We start from the raw sequence: 18,140 nt of genomic DNA on the forward strand, positions 1-18,140 counted from the left end.
ATAGCTGTGGCTCACGTCACATTTCTATTGCATGAGACGAACACTGATGCTTACTTATCTGAGCTTAGGAAAGTATGTAAAGTGGACAACTATACAGCCAATATACTTTAATTCACTCTTCGCTAGAAAATACTTCTGAAGCCAGAGGCCTTAACTGGCAGTTGAAGAAGGAACCCCAAGAGGGATGGAAAGACGGCCATGGGAGTTTCAAGAAGACAAGAGCCAGCAATGGGATCTTGTGAGATAAACATAGAACTTGGAGTAAGAGTCTTTCTCATCTGATTTTTAGAGATGAAGATAACTCAGAGGGATTAAGCAACTGGCCAAGGCCATGGTGGTTGGGCTGATAGGGAAGATGTCTACTCTGTTAAAAAGTTGATATGATCTCAGTTTTCTTATTTTCGGAAACTGAAAATGGCAGTGAAACAAATAATCTATAGTGCAAGGCTGTTATGATTAAAAAGTTTAGGCTGGGGCGCCTGGGTGGCGCAGTCGGTTAAGTGTCCGACTTCAGCCAGGTCAGGATCTCGCGGTCGGTGAGTTCGAGCCCCGCGTCAGGCTCTGGGCTGATGGCTCAGAGCCTGGAGCCTGTTTCCGATTCTGTGTCTCCCTCTCTCTCTGCCCCTCCCCCGTTCATGCTCTGTCTCTCTCTGTCCCAAAAATAAATAAAAACGTTGAAAAAAAAAATTAAAAAAAAAAAAAGTTTAGGCTGAGACCAGATACAAACTTTGTAGAACAAAAATGCTCTGAGCACCATGTGTTTTTACTGATCTTGGAAAAACTCTTTTACTCCATGGTTAAATGCACATGATGAAGGACCACAGGGCATTTGCAAACCAGACGGCCCTGTTGGAATCGTACACTGAGAGGTTTGAGGGTTTTTTCATCAATTGCAATATTTAACAAGGTTAACTTTGCTCAGAGTTAACACAAGGCAGTTATTACTGTGCTCTCCGTAACAGGGCAGAAATTATAAGGGAAAGGCAAAGACAGATTTCATTTAATTCACAGTTTTACTAGGGATCATGCCTGAAAACAAACTAGCTACTACAACCCCAGAGAAAAGCTCAAGAAGGAAAAATCTCCTCAGAGAGGGAGAGGCAGCTGAGAGAGGAAGCTGGTGGCTTTGCTGTTGTTGGCCTTGACCCCCACTCATCTAGTGGAAGTCAGAATGTATGGAGGAAGCAGGCAGTGGGAGGGCCTAGAGGAGGGTGGTCCTGAGAACACGAAAGGAAACATGTTTGGTGCCCCCATCCTCCCAAACCATTACTAAATAAGTCTATTCTAATGGGAAACAATTCTCCTGGGAGCCACAGAACTACTTTGTTGTTTTTTTAATCCCAGGACAGAACAGCTCCAATCTGTGAGCAATGAGGTGAAATGGAGGGGGTGGTGTGGGCTGAATGATGACAGAGGAAGCTTTTATTTCCCCCAAACTTCTCATTCACATTGTCTCCCCATGGGTGATCACCGATAGACACAGAAGAAACAGGACAGGCCCAGACCTGATTTTAATGAAATCATTGAAAAAGAATCAGAAAGTATTGAGTATGAAATGAGTATGTGTAAAATGAATGAGGGCATAAAAATGGGGGAAAATCTACAAGAAAAGACAAAAAAAAATCCCAAGGCCCAAAGAGATTTAGACTTCAGAAAGGACTTCTGGAACTGTCATTGAAATTAAAATTTAATGAATGAACATAGTCATGGTTAACGTTTATTGAACGATTACTATGTGACAGATATAGTGAAGTATGTATCATGAATATTAAATCACTGAACCCTCATAAAATCCTGAAGTGAGTCTCTTACTTCCATTTTAAAATAAAGAAGTTGAGACAAAAATTTAAAAGCTGATAATTAATAGATCTGGGGTTATAAACCATGTCAAACGGTTCCATCCAGAGGCTGTTGTTTTTTTTTATCACTGAAAATTACAATAGATTGAAAAATCAATCTACTGAAATTCCCAAACAGCAGAAGAGAGGATTAAAAATTGAAAGAGGTGTGGGGAGGATTCACAGGGGGCAGCGCAGGGGACGAAGCCCTTGAGGCAGAAGCTGAGAATGTTCCAAGTTGGTCTCAAGTCCAGCTGATAACTGGTCTCGTGGACAGTCTGGGGTAACCTCCGCAGTTCAGAACAGTTCTTCGGTGGCAGGGGCGGGGGGGAGAGAATTTATCCAGTGGCTCCCATCACCCACTGGTCAAAGATTTGCCCACAGGTGTTAATACCCTATACCCCTAAGGTCCAACAGGGAGCCATGAGTAGAGTCTAGAGGAACCATTAGGCTGTTCCAGGTACAAAGTCTGTGGCCAAGCTGGCAACTGGGGAAAGTCAGTGCCCACAGACCAGGAGCAAGGTGGGACCCAGAGGACCCAAGTGGCATATGAAAGGTATGTCTTATAAGGAGTTAGGAGGAATGGAAAAAAGATGAGAAGGTCCAGGATGCATCCTACGAATGCCAGGAGTAGAGAGAGTGGGGAAGGAGAAATGTAAATCAGGAATATCTGAGATTTGATGAAAACTATAGACTCTCAGATTAAATATGCACTGAGTAGGATACATAAGAAACAAATGTGCACATACAAGTTTAATAACATGACTAGGGGCGCCTGGGTGGCGCAGTCGGTTAAGCGTCCGACTTCAGCCAGGTCACAATCTCGCGGTCCGTGAGTTCGAGCCCCGCGTCAGGCTCTGAGCTGATGGCTTGGAGCCTGGAGCCTGTTTCTGATTCTGTGTCTCCCTCTCTCTCTGCCCCTTGCCCGTTCATGCTCTGTCTCTCTCTGTCCCAAAAATAAATAAATGTTGAAAAAAAAAATAAATAATAACATGACTAAAAAATCTTGACCTAATTGGTAAATATGTGTGTGTGTGTGTGTGTGTGTGTGTGTGTGTGTATCTTTAAGTCAGAATATCATTTCCATCACAATTTAATTAAAAAATAAGATTAACTAGAAAATCTCCCTCTGTTTGGAAATTAAGAAATAAGGATTTAAATAACCCATAGGACAAATAAATCAATTAGAAAGGATTCTGAATTTAGTTATATTGAAATACCACTTACTAAAATGTGTGTGATGCAGTAAAAGCAGTATTTGGGGGGAAGGTCATTAGCCTTAAATGCATTTGGACTATTCAGAGTTGCTTGATTAAAGTCAAAATACAGGGGCAGCTGGGTGGCTCAGTCAGTTGAGTGTCCGACTTCGGCTCAGGTCATGATCTCGCAGTTTGTGAGTTCGAGCCCCGTATTGGGCTCTGTGCTGACAGCTCAGAGCCTTAAGCCTGCTTCAGATTCTGTGTCTCTCCATCTCTTGGCCCCTCCCCTGCTCATGCTCTGTGTCTCTCTGTCTCTCAGTAATAAATAAATGTTAAAAAACAATAAAAATAAAGTCAAAATAAAAATTCAACCATGTTTGCTGTATCTTTGATAGTTAGGCTATTAAATTTTGGGGAAAAACACATTGACAATAGCACTAAAAATATCAAATACTTAGAAATTCAAGAAACAGAAAACTTGAAAACATAGTGAGAAGTTAAAGCCCTGAAAAAACAGACCAATGAATGAATATAAACAGACTCCTATATGAATGAGTGCTTGGTACACGTTTGCAGATGTAACACTGCAAAGCAGGGGTGGGGGGGGAAAGAACGGACTGTTCAATAAATAATGTTGGCACAATTTATCATATATATGGAAAAAGATAAAATCATATTCCTCAAGTAGAAAAACAATTCCAGGATTAAGAGTCCTAAATACAAAGGAGTTACATTACAAAACTTTTTCTTGACATAAGAGAACATTTTAATAATCCCAGGGAAGAAAAGGATTACTTTAATGAGACGCAAAACACAAAACATCAAGGAAAAATGGGAAGTTTGAGATTGTAGAGGAAAAAACAAAGTTCTATGTTCAGCCACCAGTAGCTAAATTTAAGATAAATGAGACACTGGAATAACATACTTGCTGCACATTTAAATGGCAAAAGTGTGGCATCCAAAATATAGAAATGACTCCTAGTTATTAGCGAGGAAAAAGAGCAAGGCCACAACAGATCAGTAGGCAAAGAGATGTCCATGCAGTTCACCCCGAGGTACATAAAAACCACCAACGAAAACATGAAAAGATACACGAGCTCCCTGGTCAAAACAAGATCCTATTCATACTCACTAACATCGAAACACATCAAGTTTTGCTGAGGATGTAGGGAAGCAGATACTCTGGCACATTATTGGCTCCACCATTTTGGAGTCTGTTTGGCAATTCCTCATGCAACTTAAAGTATGCTTTCCCTTTGAATTCTACCTAGGAATTCCAAATCTAGTTGTCACAATGGTACCTACACGGAGCAGTTATGTTGTCGTGACTTTGTAAAACAAAACCATGGAAACCAACTTCCTGTGCTGGGGGGAATGGAAAAATAGACTGTGCTTTATTTGTATAACTGGATACTATGCATCAACCATCACATCCATATGTGTATACATGAATCACATCTATATGTATCAACATGGATAAAATCCAAAACCTTAATATGGAGTGAGGGGAGCAAGCTTATGAATGTGAAACCATTTATTGCATTTGAAGGACCACAAAACGAAAACATTTATTTTTCATAGTGACTAACACACACACACACACACACACACACACACACACACACACACACACACACACAAAATGGATAAATACAGAACTGTGCACAAAAGAGGGGGCAAAGAACACGTGGATGACTTTTTATATATATACATGTTGTTTTCCCTAAAGGGAGAGACCTGAGAACAAACGGGTCAAAGCCTATTAATACTTGCCTAATCTCAGGGATGAATAAATTGGTGTCTGTTACACTTTCTGTTTGTTTCAACTTCATTCTTAAAATTTAAACATGAAACCAGTTGAGAAAGCATCTTCCCTAAATGTAGCTGTTATTCAGCTCCTGATATTTGCTTGCTGTATTTCTGCTCTGTCTGGAACTTTAAGGCAAAAAGAACGATAAACCATACCTCAAACCATGAACCTCACCTTCTGCAGATATCAAAGGAGGAGCTGTCTCCAGCCCATCTCCTAAATCTATTTATTGCCTGAGGCAACAGCAATGTACCTCCCAGGTTCAAGTTGCTGAGCTGGGCCTGGCCATGGCGGTAGAACCAGAGGATGAGCTGAACAGACAGGCCAGGGACTGGTTTTCACTCAGGGCACTTCAGAACAAACTGTGTGGGTGGACAGTTCCACCCAGTCTGAACTCAGAATGTGGGCTCAACATCGCTACTCTCTCCCTGTTTTGAGAAACTGCTAAAATCAAATTGCAGAAATTTAGAGCAAAATGATGTTTGTAACCAGTGTAGCACCAAGATGATAAATACCGTGGCCCAAAGGCTCAATTTAGCTGGCACTTACACATTATTTGACCCCAAGTTTATTTAGCCCTTTACAAAAAATATGGTGTGTTTTGTAAAGTTCTGACTTATTTGCTAACATCTAGACTTTGAGAGATTTCTAATGGAAATTGGACACTACCACGCCCCCCCCCCCGCCCCCCAACTGCCCCTGCTTCTCCGCTGAGAAAAAAAGCAGGGATTCTGGCATTATTGATCTTGGAGTCTAGAATGCCCACAAATGGTTGGCCCTGAAGACTGGCCCCTACTCCATGGCCTGACTCATTATCTCACCTGCTGGCCTCACCAGGGGTTTCAGTCTCATTTTACAGATGAGAAAACTGAGGTTCAGAGAGGTCAAGTGCCCTGCCCAATGCCAGAGTTATCCTGTGGAGGAAGCCTTGCTGGCTGGCACTCTTTGGACGAGTTACTGGTTAACTTATGATTCCTTTTCTCTACAGACATTTCATGGTTTCTAATGACACTTTTTATGTAATTCAGCAAGTGCAATGGAAAGGATAATTCTTATAAATAGTAACAAAGACTTGCTTCAAGTGATGATAAAAATAATACAAATGAATTAATTGTAGTATCAGCAAGAAAATCACCGAGATTTGGCCAAATTCAAGACAGAAATTTTACATGTAAAAAAAAGAATAAGGGAATATGACAACATAATTAGAAACTGGTATAATTAGAGGTTGCATGATCATAGAGCATCACTTTTTCAGGCTGATTGTTACATACCCCTCTTTCTCCATCCTTCCCCAACCTCACCTCTTCTTTGGAGTCTGGAAGGATGTGCAAACCCTGCTCTGGACCTCTGCCTCAACATACACTTCCCACAACATATACTCCCTTTAGGTTTCTTGCTTGTTGGACTTATTTGCTCCTGTATTAAAGTTGGTAGACAATCTACATTGACTTAAATGAGATTACTATAGCATGCTCAGAAGTATTGGGTTGGGCATTCCTAGTCTATGCAAAGTGCATTTTTGTTAGAACCAGCTACATGAAGAGATTACATGGCTCACAAAATCCTTTAGAATGTAAAACACTAAGTCACCTAAGTGTAAATTAACAGGGGGATGATTCAATTAACTTTGGCATATTCATATATTGTGGAAAGTCATGCAACAGGGCAAAAAGAAAAAGAAGTAAATCTATCTTAAATACTAACATGGACAGGGGCGCCTGGGTGGCTCAGTTGGTTAAGCTCCCAACTCTTGATTTCAGCTCAGATCATGATCTCATGGTTAGTGAGATCGAGCCCCTGTCAGGCTCTGTGCTGGCAGCATGGAGCCTGCTTGATATTCTATCTCTCCCTCTCTACACCCCTCTCCCTCTCCCCTCTCATGCTCTCTCTCTCTCTCTCGCACAAAATAAACTTAAAATAAATTAATTAACTAAATACTAACATGGACAGATCTGTAGGTTGCAAAAGGATACATATAGCATGATATCAGTTATGTTAAAAACCACCAATAAAATTACATGTTGTTTGTGAGTCTGTTTAGTATGTAAATGCACAGAAAATGTCCACAAAGAAACACGAAGTGGTCAGTGGATGACCTTTGTTTGGACAGGGAGGGAAAGAGGTATGAAGATGTCAAAGAGGGTTTTAGCTTCATCTCTCGTGTCTTAATTTAAAAGAAAAAATAGATAACATGTGGTCATAGAGTCTAACGATCTTTATAGGTAACATTTATTTATGTGACTACTGACCTCCAATTACAATCTCAATCATGAAATTGTAAAACTGCTCATCCATGGGAATGACACTGACGCTGCCTTAACACCCAAATTAACTTTTTACGTGTAAAAATCACAAAAGTCATCTGAGAAGTTAAATTTCACTTCCACCGAGTTCAAATCAAGTAAGTCAAACTAGGAATCAAAACACTTTGGAGGACACCCAGTTCATCTTTAATTGCAAAGAATAAGAAGTATGGAGTGCTTTTAAGTGAATCTGGGATCTCTCAAGTTATGAGTTAAAATCAAAGTGACAGACTGCTTAATTCATCCTAACATGAGTTTTATTTCTAAGGTGCTACTAACTTTTCAGTGATGGCATTAGCTTTTCCCAACAGTGCTGACAGAACACTGGAGTGGGAGTTCGAACGAGGGGGAAACCGAGCCCCAGAGAGGTCAGAGTTCAGTGTGAGGTGACAACTAAGAAATGTCAGGGCTGGGGCCCTCTGTGCTCTCTGCCAGGCCATGCTGCCTGCTCTGATTCACCAGTGTGACATCGCATGTCTCTATATCCGGTGTTCTCATCCCTGGCCATTATCTACCCACGTCTGTCTGTCTGTCTATCTATCTATCTATCTATCTATCTATCTATCTATCTATCTATCTACTTATCTATCATCTACCTCTGGAGACTTCCCCCAGTATCCCTGGCTCCTAGGGAACCAGACCAGCTTGTTCCCCGCCTTTCCCAACCAGCCTTCTTCCAGCGTATTCCACCTGTTTCCCCCGGCATCCCCGCTCGCTCGCATCCCCACGCTGCCTGCCCAGGCACGCGCGCACCGGGCAGGGACTCCCAGGACTGCGCCCCGCGGGTGGGGCCCGCGCGTCCCCGGAACGCGGGGCTGGGGGGTCGCGCCGCCCCGCACTCACCTTGCCTGTCGTGGGCGCCGCCGCCAGGAGCACCAGCAGGAGCTGCAGCAGCAGCGCGGGCGGCCTCCGCGCCGTCCCGGAGCGCATGGTGGGCGCCGGCTCAGAGCCCCGGCGTGTCCAGTGACCCGCAGGCTCTGCGGCCACCGCGTCCCTCGCGCGGCGCGGGTTGGAGAGCCCGGCTGTGAAGCTCGCCTCGCCAGCCCGCCCGGGGCGGGTTTTGCAGGGCTCAGCCGCGCCGTCCGTCCCTCCCCACTGAGGCTTTTGACTGCGGCTCCAAGGGAGGGAAGAAGTGGCGCAGGTCCCGCCCTCGTCCCCCCTCCCCTTCAACTCACCAGGCAATGTCCCTCCGAGCCGGGCACCGTGCCCAGGAGCGCAGCGGAGGCCGCGCGCGGCGGGGCAGGTGGGCGCGGATCCAGGGTAAGGGGTTCGGAGAGGATGCTCCCGAGGTCCTGGGGCCGGGGCGGGGCCTGGGGGGCGCGGGTCGGAGGTGGGGAATTTGGGGGTGTGCGTTGGGGAGGCGGCGGAGCGGGGTGGGGGGAGTGGCCAGCGGCCGTGCCCAGATTAAGCGGGAGGCGCGCCGGGCGTCGGCACTCGGGCGGCCCTGCCTGCTCTCGGCTCCCGCGGCGGTGCCCTCTCGCCGCTTCTCCACCCGCCGCCAACGTGCAGCCGCTGCGCCGGACGGTAAAAGCGCAGGGACCAGGCCGCCGGGTCGCGCGTGGGTTCGGACGCGGCGGAACCGGGACGTGCGCGCCGCGCGGGCTGCGACCGGGCGGCTTCCGGCGCGGCGAGCGTCCCCCCGCGAGGTAAGACGCCCATCGCCCAGTCGGGGCCACCGCAGCCCCCCGCTCCCCCCAACCAGGCCCCGGGCACCTGCCCTGGGGAGTGCGGGGCGGGGGCAGGCAGTGGAGGAAGCGTGGCCTGTGAGGGTGGCGGGAGGGGCTGCGGGGTTGGGGCCCTGGGGTCACCAGAGGAGAGCTTGTCTGGCTCCCGGGCTTGTCTGCCTGGGCTTGAACTGGGCGCTGTGTGTTGATTAATTTGGAGGCTCGAGTTACCAGCCTGGCAGTCTGGGCACTCGGGAATGCCAAGAGCAGGAGGCAGCTGAGGGGAAAGAGAAAGCCCATCCTATTCTCTGCTACGTTGAACTGGCTTTTCAGGGTAAATCTTATCTGCGGAAACGCAGGGGAAAACCAAGAGCCAACTTCGTCCTGGGTGTCGAGCACCTGAGAGGGCCTTTCGTGAACGCGGATACAAACGCGCAGGGTCTTGCTTCTTAGGGCCCTGTCTTCAGATCAGTGAACCGACGTGCCACTCACCACGTTGGTTCCGGGGTGGGGGTGGGGGGGTGCATTTAGATCCCTTCTGGGAATCATGTCATTACATACAGAAAAATACAATTAAATCAGAATCACTTCTACTGGAGTACAAATCAGAGCATCAAAGTGGTGACACAGCCGCAGAGGTGCAACCTTATCGTTGCACTGAAGACCCCTCTGTCTAACGGCAGATCCGTTCAACAACTGTAATCTCCAGTAGTGGTGACGGCAAAACTAAGATGTGAAAGTAGTAGCGGATGCAAACTCCCAAGAAGTGCCCATGCTATTGTAGTTTGTAGCCTGTATTCATCACTGCCGGAAATGGGGAACTTCCAGGAAAGGTTAGAGAAAAGGGACATGGGCTTTTGGTTGCCATACGTTCACAGGCCACCTGAATTCCGTCTCCATGTTAAGCGCCCCTGCTTTGGGGCAGTGTTGCTGACATCTGCAGTAGATGGCCATCAAATGCCAAGTGTGAAATGTGTGGTTTGGTCAGTGATTGTGGGGAACCACTTGCTGGCACTTAGAATAGGGTTGATTATTGTGTTAGACCTATGTAGCCATGTACGTAGGCAAAACCCTAACAGCGGATGGATGAAGACATTTCCTCTTCCCCCCCCCCCCCTTTTTTTTTTTTTTTTGTCTGGAGAGTGAATTTTACCGTCTTCCCTCTGTTTTTCATGCCAGCGATTGTCAACTGTGGCTGTGCATTAGAAGCTCCTAAGAAGTTCTAAAAATCCTGATACCCAATGCATCCCAAGCCAGTCACACCAGACCTTTCACGGGTAGGACTCAGGTGTGCTATAAAATTCCCTGGGAATTCCAGTGTGCAACTGTGTTTGAGAGCTACTGTTTTACATGCAAACTTTGGTTAGCTGAATTGAATTAGGGTCTCTTCTTTGTAGAAAAATCCAAAGGACATATATTAAACTCTTTAGCACACATAATGTTGCACTGTGGTACAGAGTAGCTTCTCCCTATTGACAGGGAAGGCTCTTAAGGAACCTCCTCCTGGCACCCTTGTTAGGTAGGACATCAGGTGCTCAGTTGATGAAATATGAGTGTCCAAGAATTCCAAAAGATGTATGATAATATTCTATGAACTCACATTACTTCGTAGACAAAAAAAAAAAAAAAAAAATCAAAACAAAAAATCCCCCTCAATGCTAGTGCTGAATCCCCTCTCTTTTAATTCCAGAAGATTTCTCCATTTTGGATTTCAATTCCTTTTCCTGAAACCAAGTCATTTTGAAAGAAGATCAGACTTGGCTTTGTTGACTTTGAAATGGGAGGCAGCCATCAACTGCAAGTCGCTTCTGATGCTGCAACAGAGCAGGAAAGAAACCTGTGATGTAAACACGGTAAGGAGGAAGCAGTTGTTAAGAGCTTGGTCTCTGGGGTAGACTCTGGATGTTGAGTCCTTTCCATACCTGCTAGTGTGAGCTAAACTATCTGGGATGGCGTCTTCTCTTCTGTAAAATGGGTGTAATCATGGTCCCCACCTCAAGGAGCTGTAGGAATCCAGTGCAGCAAGGCATTAGAAGCTCTTTGTCCAGGGTCTTCCCCAAACAAGCACATTTTGGGATCTGATTCTCCAGGCGCATAAAGGAAAGTAGGGTGAACGCGATTAGAAATGGCGGCACAAGATAGAGATGCTCTTCTCAACTCAGTAGGAGTAGGAGTTCCTCAGTAGGAGAGGGCAAGGGTCAAACACGCCCCACTAGCTCCCTTGAGGTCAACCCACTACTAAGGCATCTAGAACAATGTTACTTGGCATCCTGAGAGCAGTAGCTTCGGCATTCTGGAGAGCTGGTTACAAATGCAGAGTCTCAGGGCACCTGGCTGGCTCAGTCAGCAGAACATGTGACTCTAGATCTCAGCGTTGGGAGTTCGAGCCCCGTGTTGGGCATGGACCCTACTCAAAAAAAAAAAAAAAAAATGCAGAATCCTAGGCGCTACCCCAGACCCATTGAATCAGAGCCTGCATTCACCAAGGTCTCCCACTGATTCCTCCTCACATTAAACTTTGAGAAGTGGCTTGTCTAAAAGCCAGATTTTACCACCCATCCCTCACCTCCCCACCACATACATACACTCTCCTTTGGTACAGTGTTGTATACCTGAAACTAATGTAATATTCTGTGTCAACTGTACTTCAATTAAAAAAAAAATAGTCACACCCAGACACACATAGACACACAAAATGTTTGGTACACTCACTAGGTAGTGTCAGTAAACCAGAATTCTTGGGGTGAAGGGACTTGATTTTTCACCGTTGGTTCTTAAAATGTGGTAAAGTAGAAGGAAAGTGGGGGATGGCTCTTTTTGTACGTACAAAGGATACAGAGGTCTCTACTTTTGATGTTGATGGCAGATGAAAGTTTTTAACAAAATGAAGTGGTCGTTTTGACAAGCCTTATGTTATTATTTTGCCCCTTTTCCATAATGACAACATCATGTGGGTTTTCTACACGGTACTTAAATATATAGTGGTCACTTCCTTCCCTTTGAGTGTAAGCCCCGTGAGGGTAGGGGTCCTTTTGGCGTTCTTTACTGTTGGTAAATGAACGACTTAAGTGATGTAACCAGTTGCCTCAGGATTCACACCCAGGTCTGTTTTCTTCCAAAGTTCCTGATCTTTCTATAGCCTTTATTGTACAGGGATGTGCCTCTGCTTTCGATGAGGTGGCCGTAGCTCCTCCTTTCCTTAATCTTTTTTTTTTTTTTTTTTTTTTGCTTCATCTCCCCATTTAGCCATCCCTTTTGTTTCAAAAACCTTCTCTTTGCAGCACCTCGAAAACAGACGTTTAGGTTGTTTTCGAGTCTCAGAGTCATTATCAACTCCTGGCAGCTCTTTTCCATTTTACATCTCTGGATTCCTTCACTGCTTTCCTAAGCTCCTGCCCAGTTCCTGCACTTACCATCTATGGATTACGGTAGCCTTCTAGCCAGTGCCTTGCAAGTTCCCTCTGAAACCCATCTTCTAAGACATTGTCGGAGTTCCACTTAAAATTGCACGTCGTATGGGAAAAGACCGATTGCTTTTGGAACAGTTAGAAACAGTCCCCAAATTTCAGAGGCTTCCAGTAACAAGATTTTCCCTCTCTGTTTACATTACATATTCACCCCAGAGTGTGGGGAGGTGAGAGAGGGGAGGATGCTTTTCTTATGATAGCCACTCAGGAACCTCCTGGAAATTCCCATGCAACATGTTCTCTCATCTCAGAAGGGGGAGAGGATGTGTCAAGTAAGAAACTGCTCTGAAAGCTTCCACAGGGATGTGGCTCATACTCACTATACTAAACTGGCGTTTCATTGGCCAAAGTGGTCACTTGACCACACTTCATTTTGTAAGGGATGGGGAAAGACTACCACACGCCTGCAAAGAGGGCTGGAAATATTTGGTGAATGTTAGTAATGCCCATCATCTACATCGTAGCACTTGCTTACTTTAAAGCCTCCAGAAACCCTTCTTTGCTTTGCAGCTGATTCCACGCTTCTTAGAATAGAACAGGGTGGTCTAAAATCAACTTTTTGTACTGCATTTTACTTTTCTGGATTACAAGGCCTTTGAGGGCGGGTACAGAAGGTGATGTTTTTTTTTTTTAACATAATAGATGCAAAATTAATTTACTGAGTTGTGATTTTTATACAAGAAACAGTCAGTACCTATCTAAAGTACACGACGCGAGGAGCTTCACAGGTGCATTCATCCCGTGCCACCCACACCACAGTCACGACGCAGAGCTTTTCTCTGGCTTGCTGCCCCTTTGCAGCCCAGCTCTTGCCACTCCCGTCCCCAGGCAAACATCGATCTGCTTTCTGTCACTGTAGATTGCTTGGCATTTTCTGGAATTTTATACAAATGGAATCAAACAGTGCGTCCCCTTTGTGTCTGGCTTCTTTGACTCAGCGGAATGCTGGTGAGATCCCTCCGTGCTGTGTGTAACAGCACTTTGTTCCTGTTGCTTCCACCGGATGCGTACCAGCTTTTCAAACGCCATTTACCAGTGGTTGGACATTTGATTTGTCTCCAGTTAAGGGTCTGTTACAAATAAAGCAGCTATGGATACTTGTGTGCAAGGCTTGTGTGCCCGTGTGCTTCCGGTGCTCTTGAATAAATGCCTAGAAGTTACATGGCTAGACCACAGGGTAGGTGTATGTTTAATTACAAAAGAAGCTGTTTTCCAAAGTAGTTGTATCATTCTGTGTTCTCACCTGGATTCTGTGTTCTCACCCGCATTCCGTGTTCTCCCCCATATTCTCTGTTCTCCTCCACAATGTGTGAGAGCTCTAGCTCCTGCATATATTTCTGGCGCATTCTTTTGGTATCCTCTATCTTTTTAATTTTATTCTTTTTTTTTTTTAACTTTATTTTGAGAGAGAGAGAGAGCACGAGCAGAGGAAGGGCAGAGAGAAAGGAAGAAAGAGAATCCTAAGCAGGCTCCGTGCTGTCAGCACGGAGCCCGACGTGAGGCTGGATCCCATGACTCTGAGATCATGACCTGAGCTGGAATCAAGAGTCTGGACGCTCAACCGACTGAGTCACCCAGGCGCCCCTGTCTTAGTTTTATTCTGATGGTTATACAGTGGTGTGTCAATGTAGTTTTTTTTTGCATTTGCCTGATAACTCATGATGCTCAACCTCGTTTCATGTACTTCTTAACCATATATAGAACTTCTTTTGTGAGGTGTCTGTTCAAATCTATTCCCCATTTTAAAAACATTGATTGTTTGGGGTGCCTGGGTGGCTCAGTCGGTTAAGTGTCCATCTCTTGATTTCGGCTCAGGTCATGATCTCATGGTTCGTGAGATCGAGCCCCTGTGTTGGGCTCTGCACTGACACTGTGGAGCCTGCTTGGATTTCTCTCTCCCTCTCTCTCTCTGTTCCTCCCCTGCTCTCTCTCAAACTCTCCCTCGAGCTTGAGCTCTCTCTCAAATAAATAAACAAGCTTAAGAATAAAAAATAAAAAAAATGTTCCTCTTCTTACTGTTGAGTTATATTAGTTGTTTATATATATAATATATATATATAATTTTATTATTAAAACAATGTTTTTTCAATGTTTGTTCATTTTTGAGAGACAGAGACAGAGCGCAAACAGGGGAGGAGCAGAGAGAGAGAGAGAGAGACAAAATTTGAAGCAGGCTCCAGGGTCTGAGCTGTCAGTACTGAACCCAACGCAGGGCTCGAGCCCATGAGCCAAGAGATCATGACCTGAGCCGAAGTTGGATGCTTAACCGACTGAGCCACCCAGGCGCCCCAGGATCTGTTTTAAATTTGCTTTTCTTATACGGATATCCAGCTGTCCCAGCACCATTTGTTGAAAAGACTTCTCTTTCTCCACTAAATCGTCTTGATTTTAATAGAAAATCAATTAATTGTCTATATTTGGGTCTTTTATTTGTTCCTCTCATATACCTGTCTCTTCTTTCACCAATGTTACATTTCCTTAGTACTATAGCTTTCGAGCAGGTTCTTGAAATCAGGGTATGCAAGTTCTCCAACTTTGTTGTTGGTTTTTTAAAAAATAGCTTATGCTGTCCTAGATAATTTGAACTTACATATATGTGTATTTGATCAGCTCACGTCGTGTTAAGGACAGTGGTGTCTACATTCATGAGGGGTATTGATCTATAGTTGTCTTGTAATATCCTCATCTAGTTGGTATTTGAGTAATACTTACCTCATAAAATGAGTTGCCTAGCATTCTATCTTCTATTTTCTGTAAGAGTATTTGAAGAATTGATGTCATTTCTTCCTTAAATATTTGATAGAATTCACCGGTGAAGCCAGCTGACCCTGGAGTTTTCCTTGCGGAAGGTTTTGAATTTCATTTAATTATCGTGAATTTAACTGATATAGGGCTATGCAGATTTTCTGTTGCTTCCTGTGTCAGTTTTGATAATTTTCATCTTTCTTGGAATGTGTTCATTTTTTATACATTATCAAATGTATTAGTATATAATTGTTCAGAAGATTCTGATCTTTTTAAAAACATTTTTAATGTTTATTTTTGAGAGAGAGAGAGAGAGAGCACACACACACACAAGCGGGGGAGGGGCAGAGAGTGAGGGAGACATAGAATCAGAAGCAGGGTCCAGGCTCTGAGCTGTCAGCACAGAGCCTGACGCAGGGCTTGAACCCATGAACTGTGAAATCATGACCTAAGCTGAAGTCGGACTCTTAACTGACTTGAGCCACCCAGGCCCCCCTGATCTTTTTAATACCTGTAGATCTGTCATGTTTTCCCCTTTGTCATTTTTGACAATGGTAATTTATCAAGTTGATCAATTTTCTTTACCTTTTTAAAAACTGAAGAGCCAAGGTTAGAGTTTCATTCATTGTTCTCTATTGCTTGAATGCTTTTTCTTCTGTTGAGTTCCTGTTCTACCTTTATTATTTCTTAGCTTTGATTAATTTGTTCTTCTTTTCCTCATTTTCCAGAATAGGAGCTTAGATAATTGATTTAGACTTTTCTTCTTTCCTAATATGAACATTTATAGATATATTTTCTTTGCCTGTGTTGGGTAAGTTATATCCCATAAATTTTGATGTGTTGTTTTCATTATCACTCAGTTCAAAATATTTTCTTTGACTCATGGGTTATTTGGAGTGTGTTAATTTCCAAATATTTGGAAATTTCCTAGGTGGTTTATGAAGTTGAGTCTGAATTCAATTCTCCACAAGATTTCAATCTTTTGGAATCTATTGAGATTGTTTCATGTTCCAGTGTATGGTCTATCTTGGTAAGCACACTACATCCACGTGGGGGAAAGAATATATATTCAGTAGTTGTTGGGTGTAGTCTTTTATATATATAAATTAGGGCAGGGTGGTTGATGGTGTTCTTCAGATCTTCTGTGTCTTGACGGATACTTTCTACCTTGTTCTATCAAATACCAAGAGAAGAGTTAGTGTCCCAAGTATGTTTGAAAATTATCTATTTCTTTTTTTAGTTTTTCAATTTTTGCTTCCCGTATTTTGAAGTTCTGCTACTAAGTCCCTATATTTATGATATGTGTTGCTTTCTGGTATATTAACTTTCTGATCCGTATGGTGTTGCTTCCTATTTTCAAATCTCTTATGTGCCATGGGCATAGCCAGTCTGCCTTTCTTGTATGTACTATTTGTGTGGGAGATGTTTTCCTGGCCTTTGCTTTCAATATATTTGTGTCTTTTTATTTAAAGTGTGTATTTTATGGCATATAGTTGGCTTTTTCTTTTTTAAATCAAGTATGGCAGTCTTTGCCTCTTAGTAGGAATTTTTAGTATATTTTCATATAAACTAGTTGATAGGATTATAGTTAGGTCTGCCATTTCTCCATTTATTTTCTGTCTCAGTTCCTTTTTTGGGGATTCTTTTATGTTATTCAATTTTTTTAGTATTCCATTTTAATTTTTCATTGGCTTCTACTTATATCTTTCTGAATTGTTTTTAGTGGTTACTTTAGTGATTACAATACACATCTTTAACTTTCCCCGATCTACTTAAAAGTAATATTGATTACTTCAGGTAAAGAAAATTCATTTTAGTATCTACAGGGCCTAGCATGGTATTTGATACAAAATGGGAGATGGATAGATATTTCTTGAATGAACAAAATCATAGGTATTTATTTACGTTGTACCAAAAGTATATGGAGTTGATTCCAGAAAAAAACTTTCTGGTGAATGCCAGGCAAGTTAACTGAAATTCACTTCAAATTTTAAACATTATTACATTTTTAGTTGACTTGAATTTACAAATCTTATAATTTTCATGTATAGTCAAAATTCTGTGTACTATTTTATTTTTTACACATGCTTAATACTTTTATTGTAAAAAATTAATATAGACCTCTTCTTATCCTTAATTTCTGAAGTTTGGAAAAAAAATCTCACTTTCCAATTTTAGAACACGGAGACAATGTTACTTTAATAATAGAATTCTTTATGTTTTCGTGAAACTTCCAGCTGTTAGTCATCTCGGCCACTCTGCCCACATGATATCCTCTTCCCATACCTAGCATGCTGTCTTGGCTTTGAGCAGTTATTTACTGGTGCATAATGTCCACACAGAAACACTGAATGTGTTTTATGGTCTGCAGCAACCTGTGGGATGGGCTGGCTTTGAAGCCTAGGTTTGAGGGATGCCCTTGAAACGTTTATTAGGTTCCAGAGGTCAGAAGCATCCCGAGAAGAGTCTAGGTCCAGGTCTTGCCCCAAAGGAGAGACCCAGTAGGAGATTCTGAGTTTCTAGGAGCCAGCTCCTGCCAGACACAAGACAGATGGACACTGGGTAGAAGACAGAAATGCAGCCAGAGGAAAAGGAGATAGTTAAGCTCTCCTCAGAAAAGGTACAAGACTCACATGACTACTGTGCTCCTTCTCACCAAGACAAAGCTTTCCTCCTGTCTTGGAACCAACTGCACACTCACCCTACTTTGTTTACCTTTAAAGTTCATTTGGACACATTTTGTGAAATCTTTCTTTCTTTCTTTCTTTCGCCTACATGGCTACCTTAAATGTTTGAATATTCAACTTTCCTACATTTTAGTGAGAAGTGATGCCCTTTAAGATTTCCAACTGTCCTATAGAAGTTTCTAGATTTGCGATCCCAAACATACAGACCTTCACACAAGAAAAATTCAAGTTTTCGGTGTTTCATGGGAAGCTGAATGTCTTTGTATCATAGTGTTCCCATTACATTCAGAAATGACTCTCACTGCTGCTGCTATTATTGAAGGATAAAGTTGTTCTTAGAGATGAATTCCTGAAACTCATCCATGAATTTTCATGAATTTTGAAGCTGTGTCGTGTCATGGCTAATAAGGAAGTCTTTGGAGTT

General features: G+C 43.3%; 3 protein-coding genes across 11 annotated transcripts in view; 1 reads left to right on the forward strand and 2 right to left on the reverse strand.

The window, feature by feature from the left end:
- COL4A3 (collagen type IV alpha 3 chain) overlaps window positions 1-8,256 on the reverse strand; it is a 138,925-nt gene extending 130,669 nt beyond the window's left edge. For both annotated transcript variants that reach the window (XM_040450823.1, XM_040450822.1), the window contains exon 1: window positions 7,997-8,256. In XM_040450823.1, the coding sequence (XP_040306757.1) occupies window positions 7,997-8,083 (87 nt within the window). In that variant the 5' untranslated portion in view covers window positions 8,084-8,256. The remainder of the gene's footprint in view (window positions 1-7,996) is intronic.
- Window positions 8,257-8,319: 63 nt separating this feature from the next.
- LOC121014267 (basic proline-rich protein-like) lies at window positions 8,320-13,630 on the reverse strand. The gene is made up of 2 exons (XM_040450348.1): window positions 13,547-13,630; window positions 8,320-9,162 (listed from the first exon to the last, which is right to left on the reverse strand). Exons 1-2 carry the CDS (start codon window positions 13,628-13,630, stop codon window positions 8,320-8,322), a joined length of 927 nt encoding a protein of 308 aa, XP_040306282.1.
- Window positions 8,329-18,140, forward strand: part of COL4A4 (collagen type IV alpha 4 chain) — a 130,605-nt gene continuing 120,793 nt past the window's right edge. For 2 of the 8 annotated variants that reach the window (XM_040450819.1, XM_040450821.1), the window contains exons 1-2: window positions 8,713-8,799; window positions 10,508-10,670. The gene's annotated coding sequence lies outside the window, so the exon portion shown is untranslated. Of the gene's footprint in view, window positions 8,414-8,712; window positions 8,800-10,507; window positions 10,671-18,140 lie in introns of those variants that run through there. The other 6 variants (XM_040450816.1, XM_040450812.1, XM_040450813.1 and 3 more) reach the window with 5 other exon arrangements.

The sequence above is a fragment of the Herpailurus yagouaroundi genome, unplaced genomic scaffold, assembly GCF_014898765.1.
Source record: "Herpailurus yagouaroundi ecotype Mexico unplaced genomic scaffold, PumYag 202, whole genome shotgun sequence".
Taxonomy (NCBI): domain Eukaryota; kingdom Metazoa; phylum Chordata; class Mammalia; order Carnivora; family Felidae; genus Herpailurus; species Herpailurus yagouaroundi.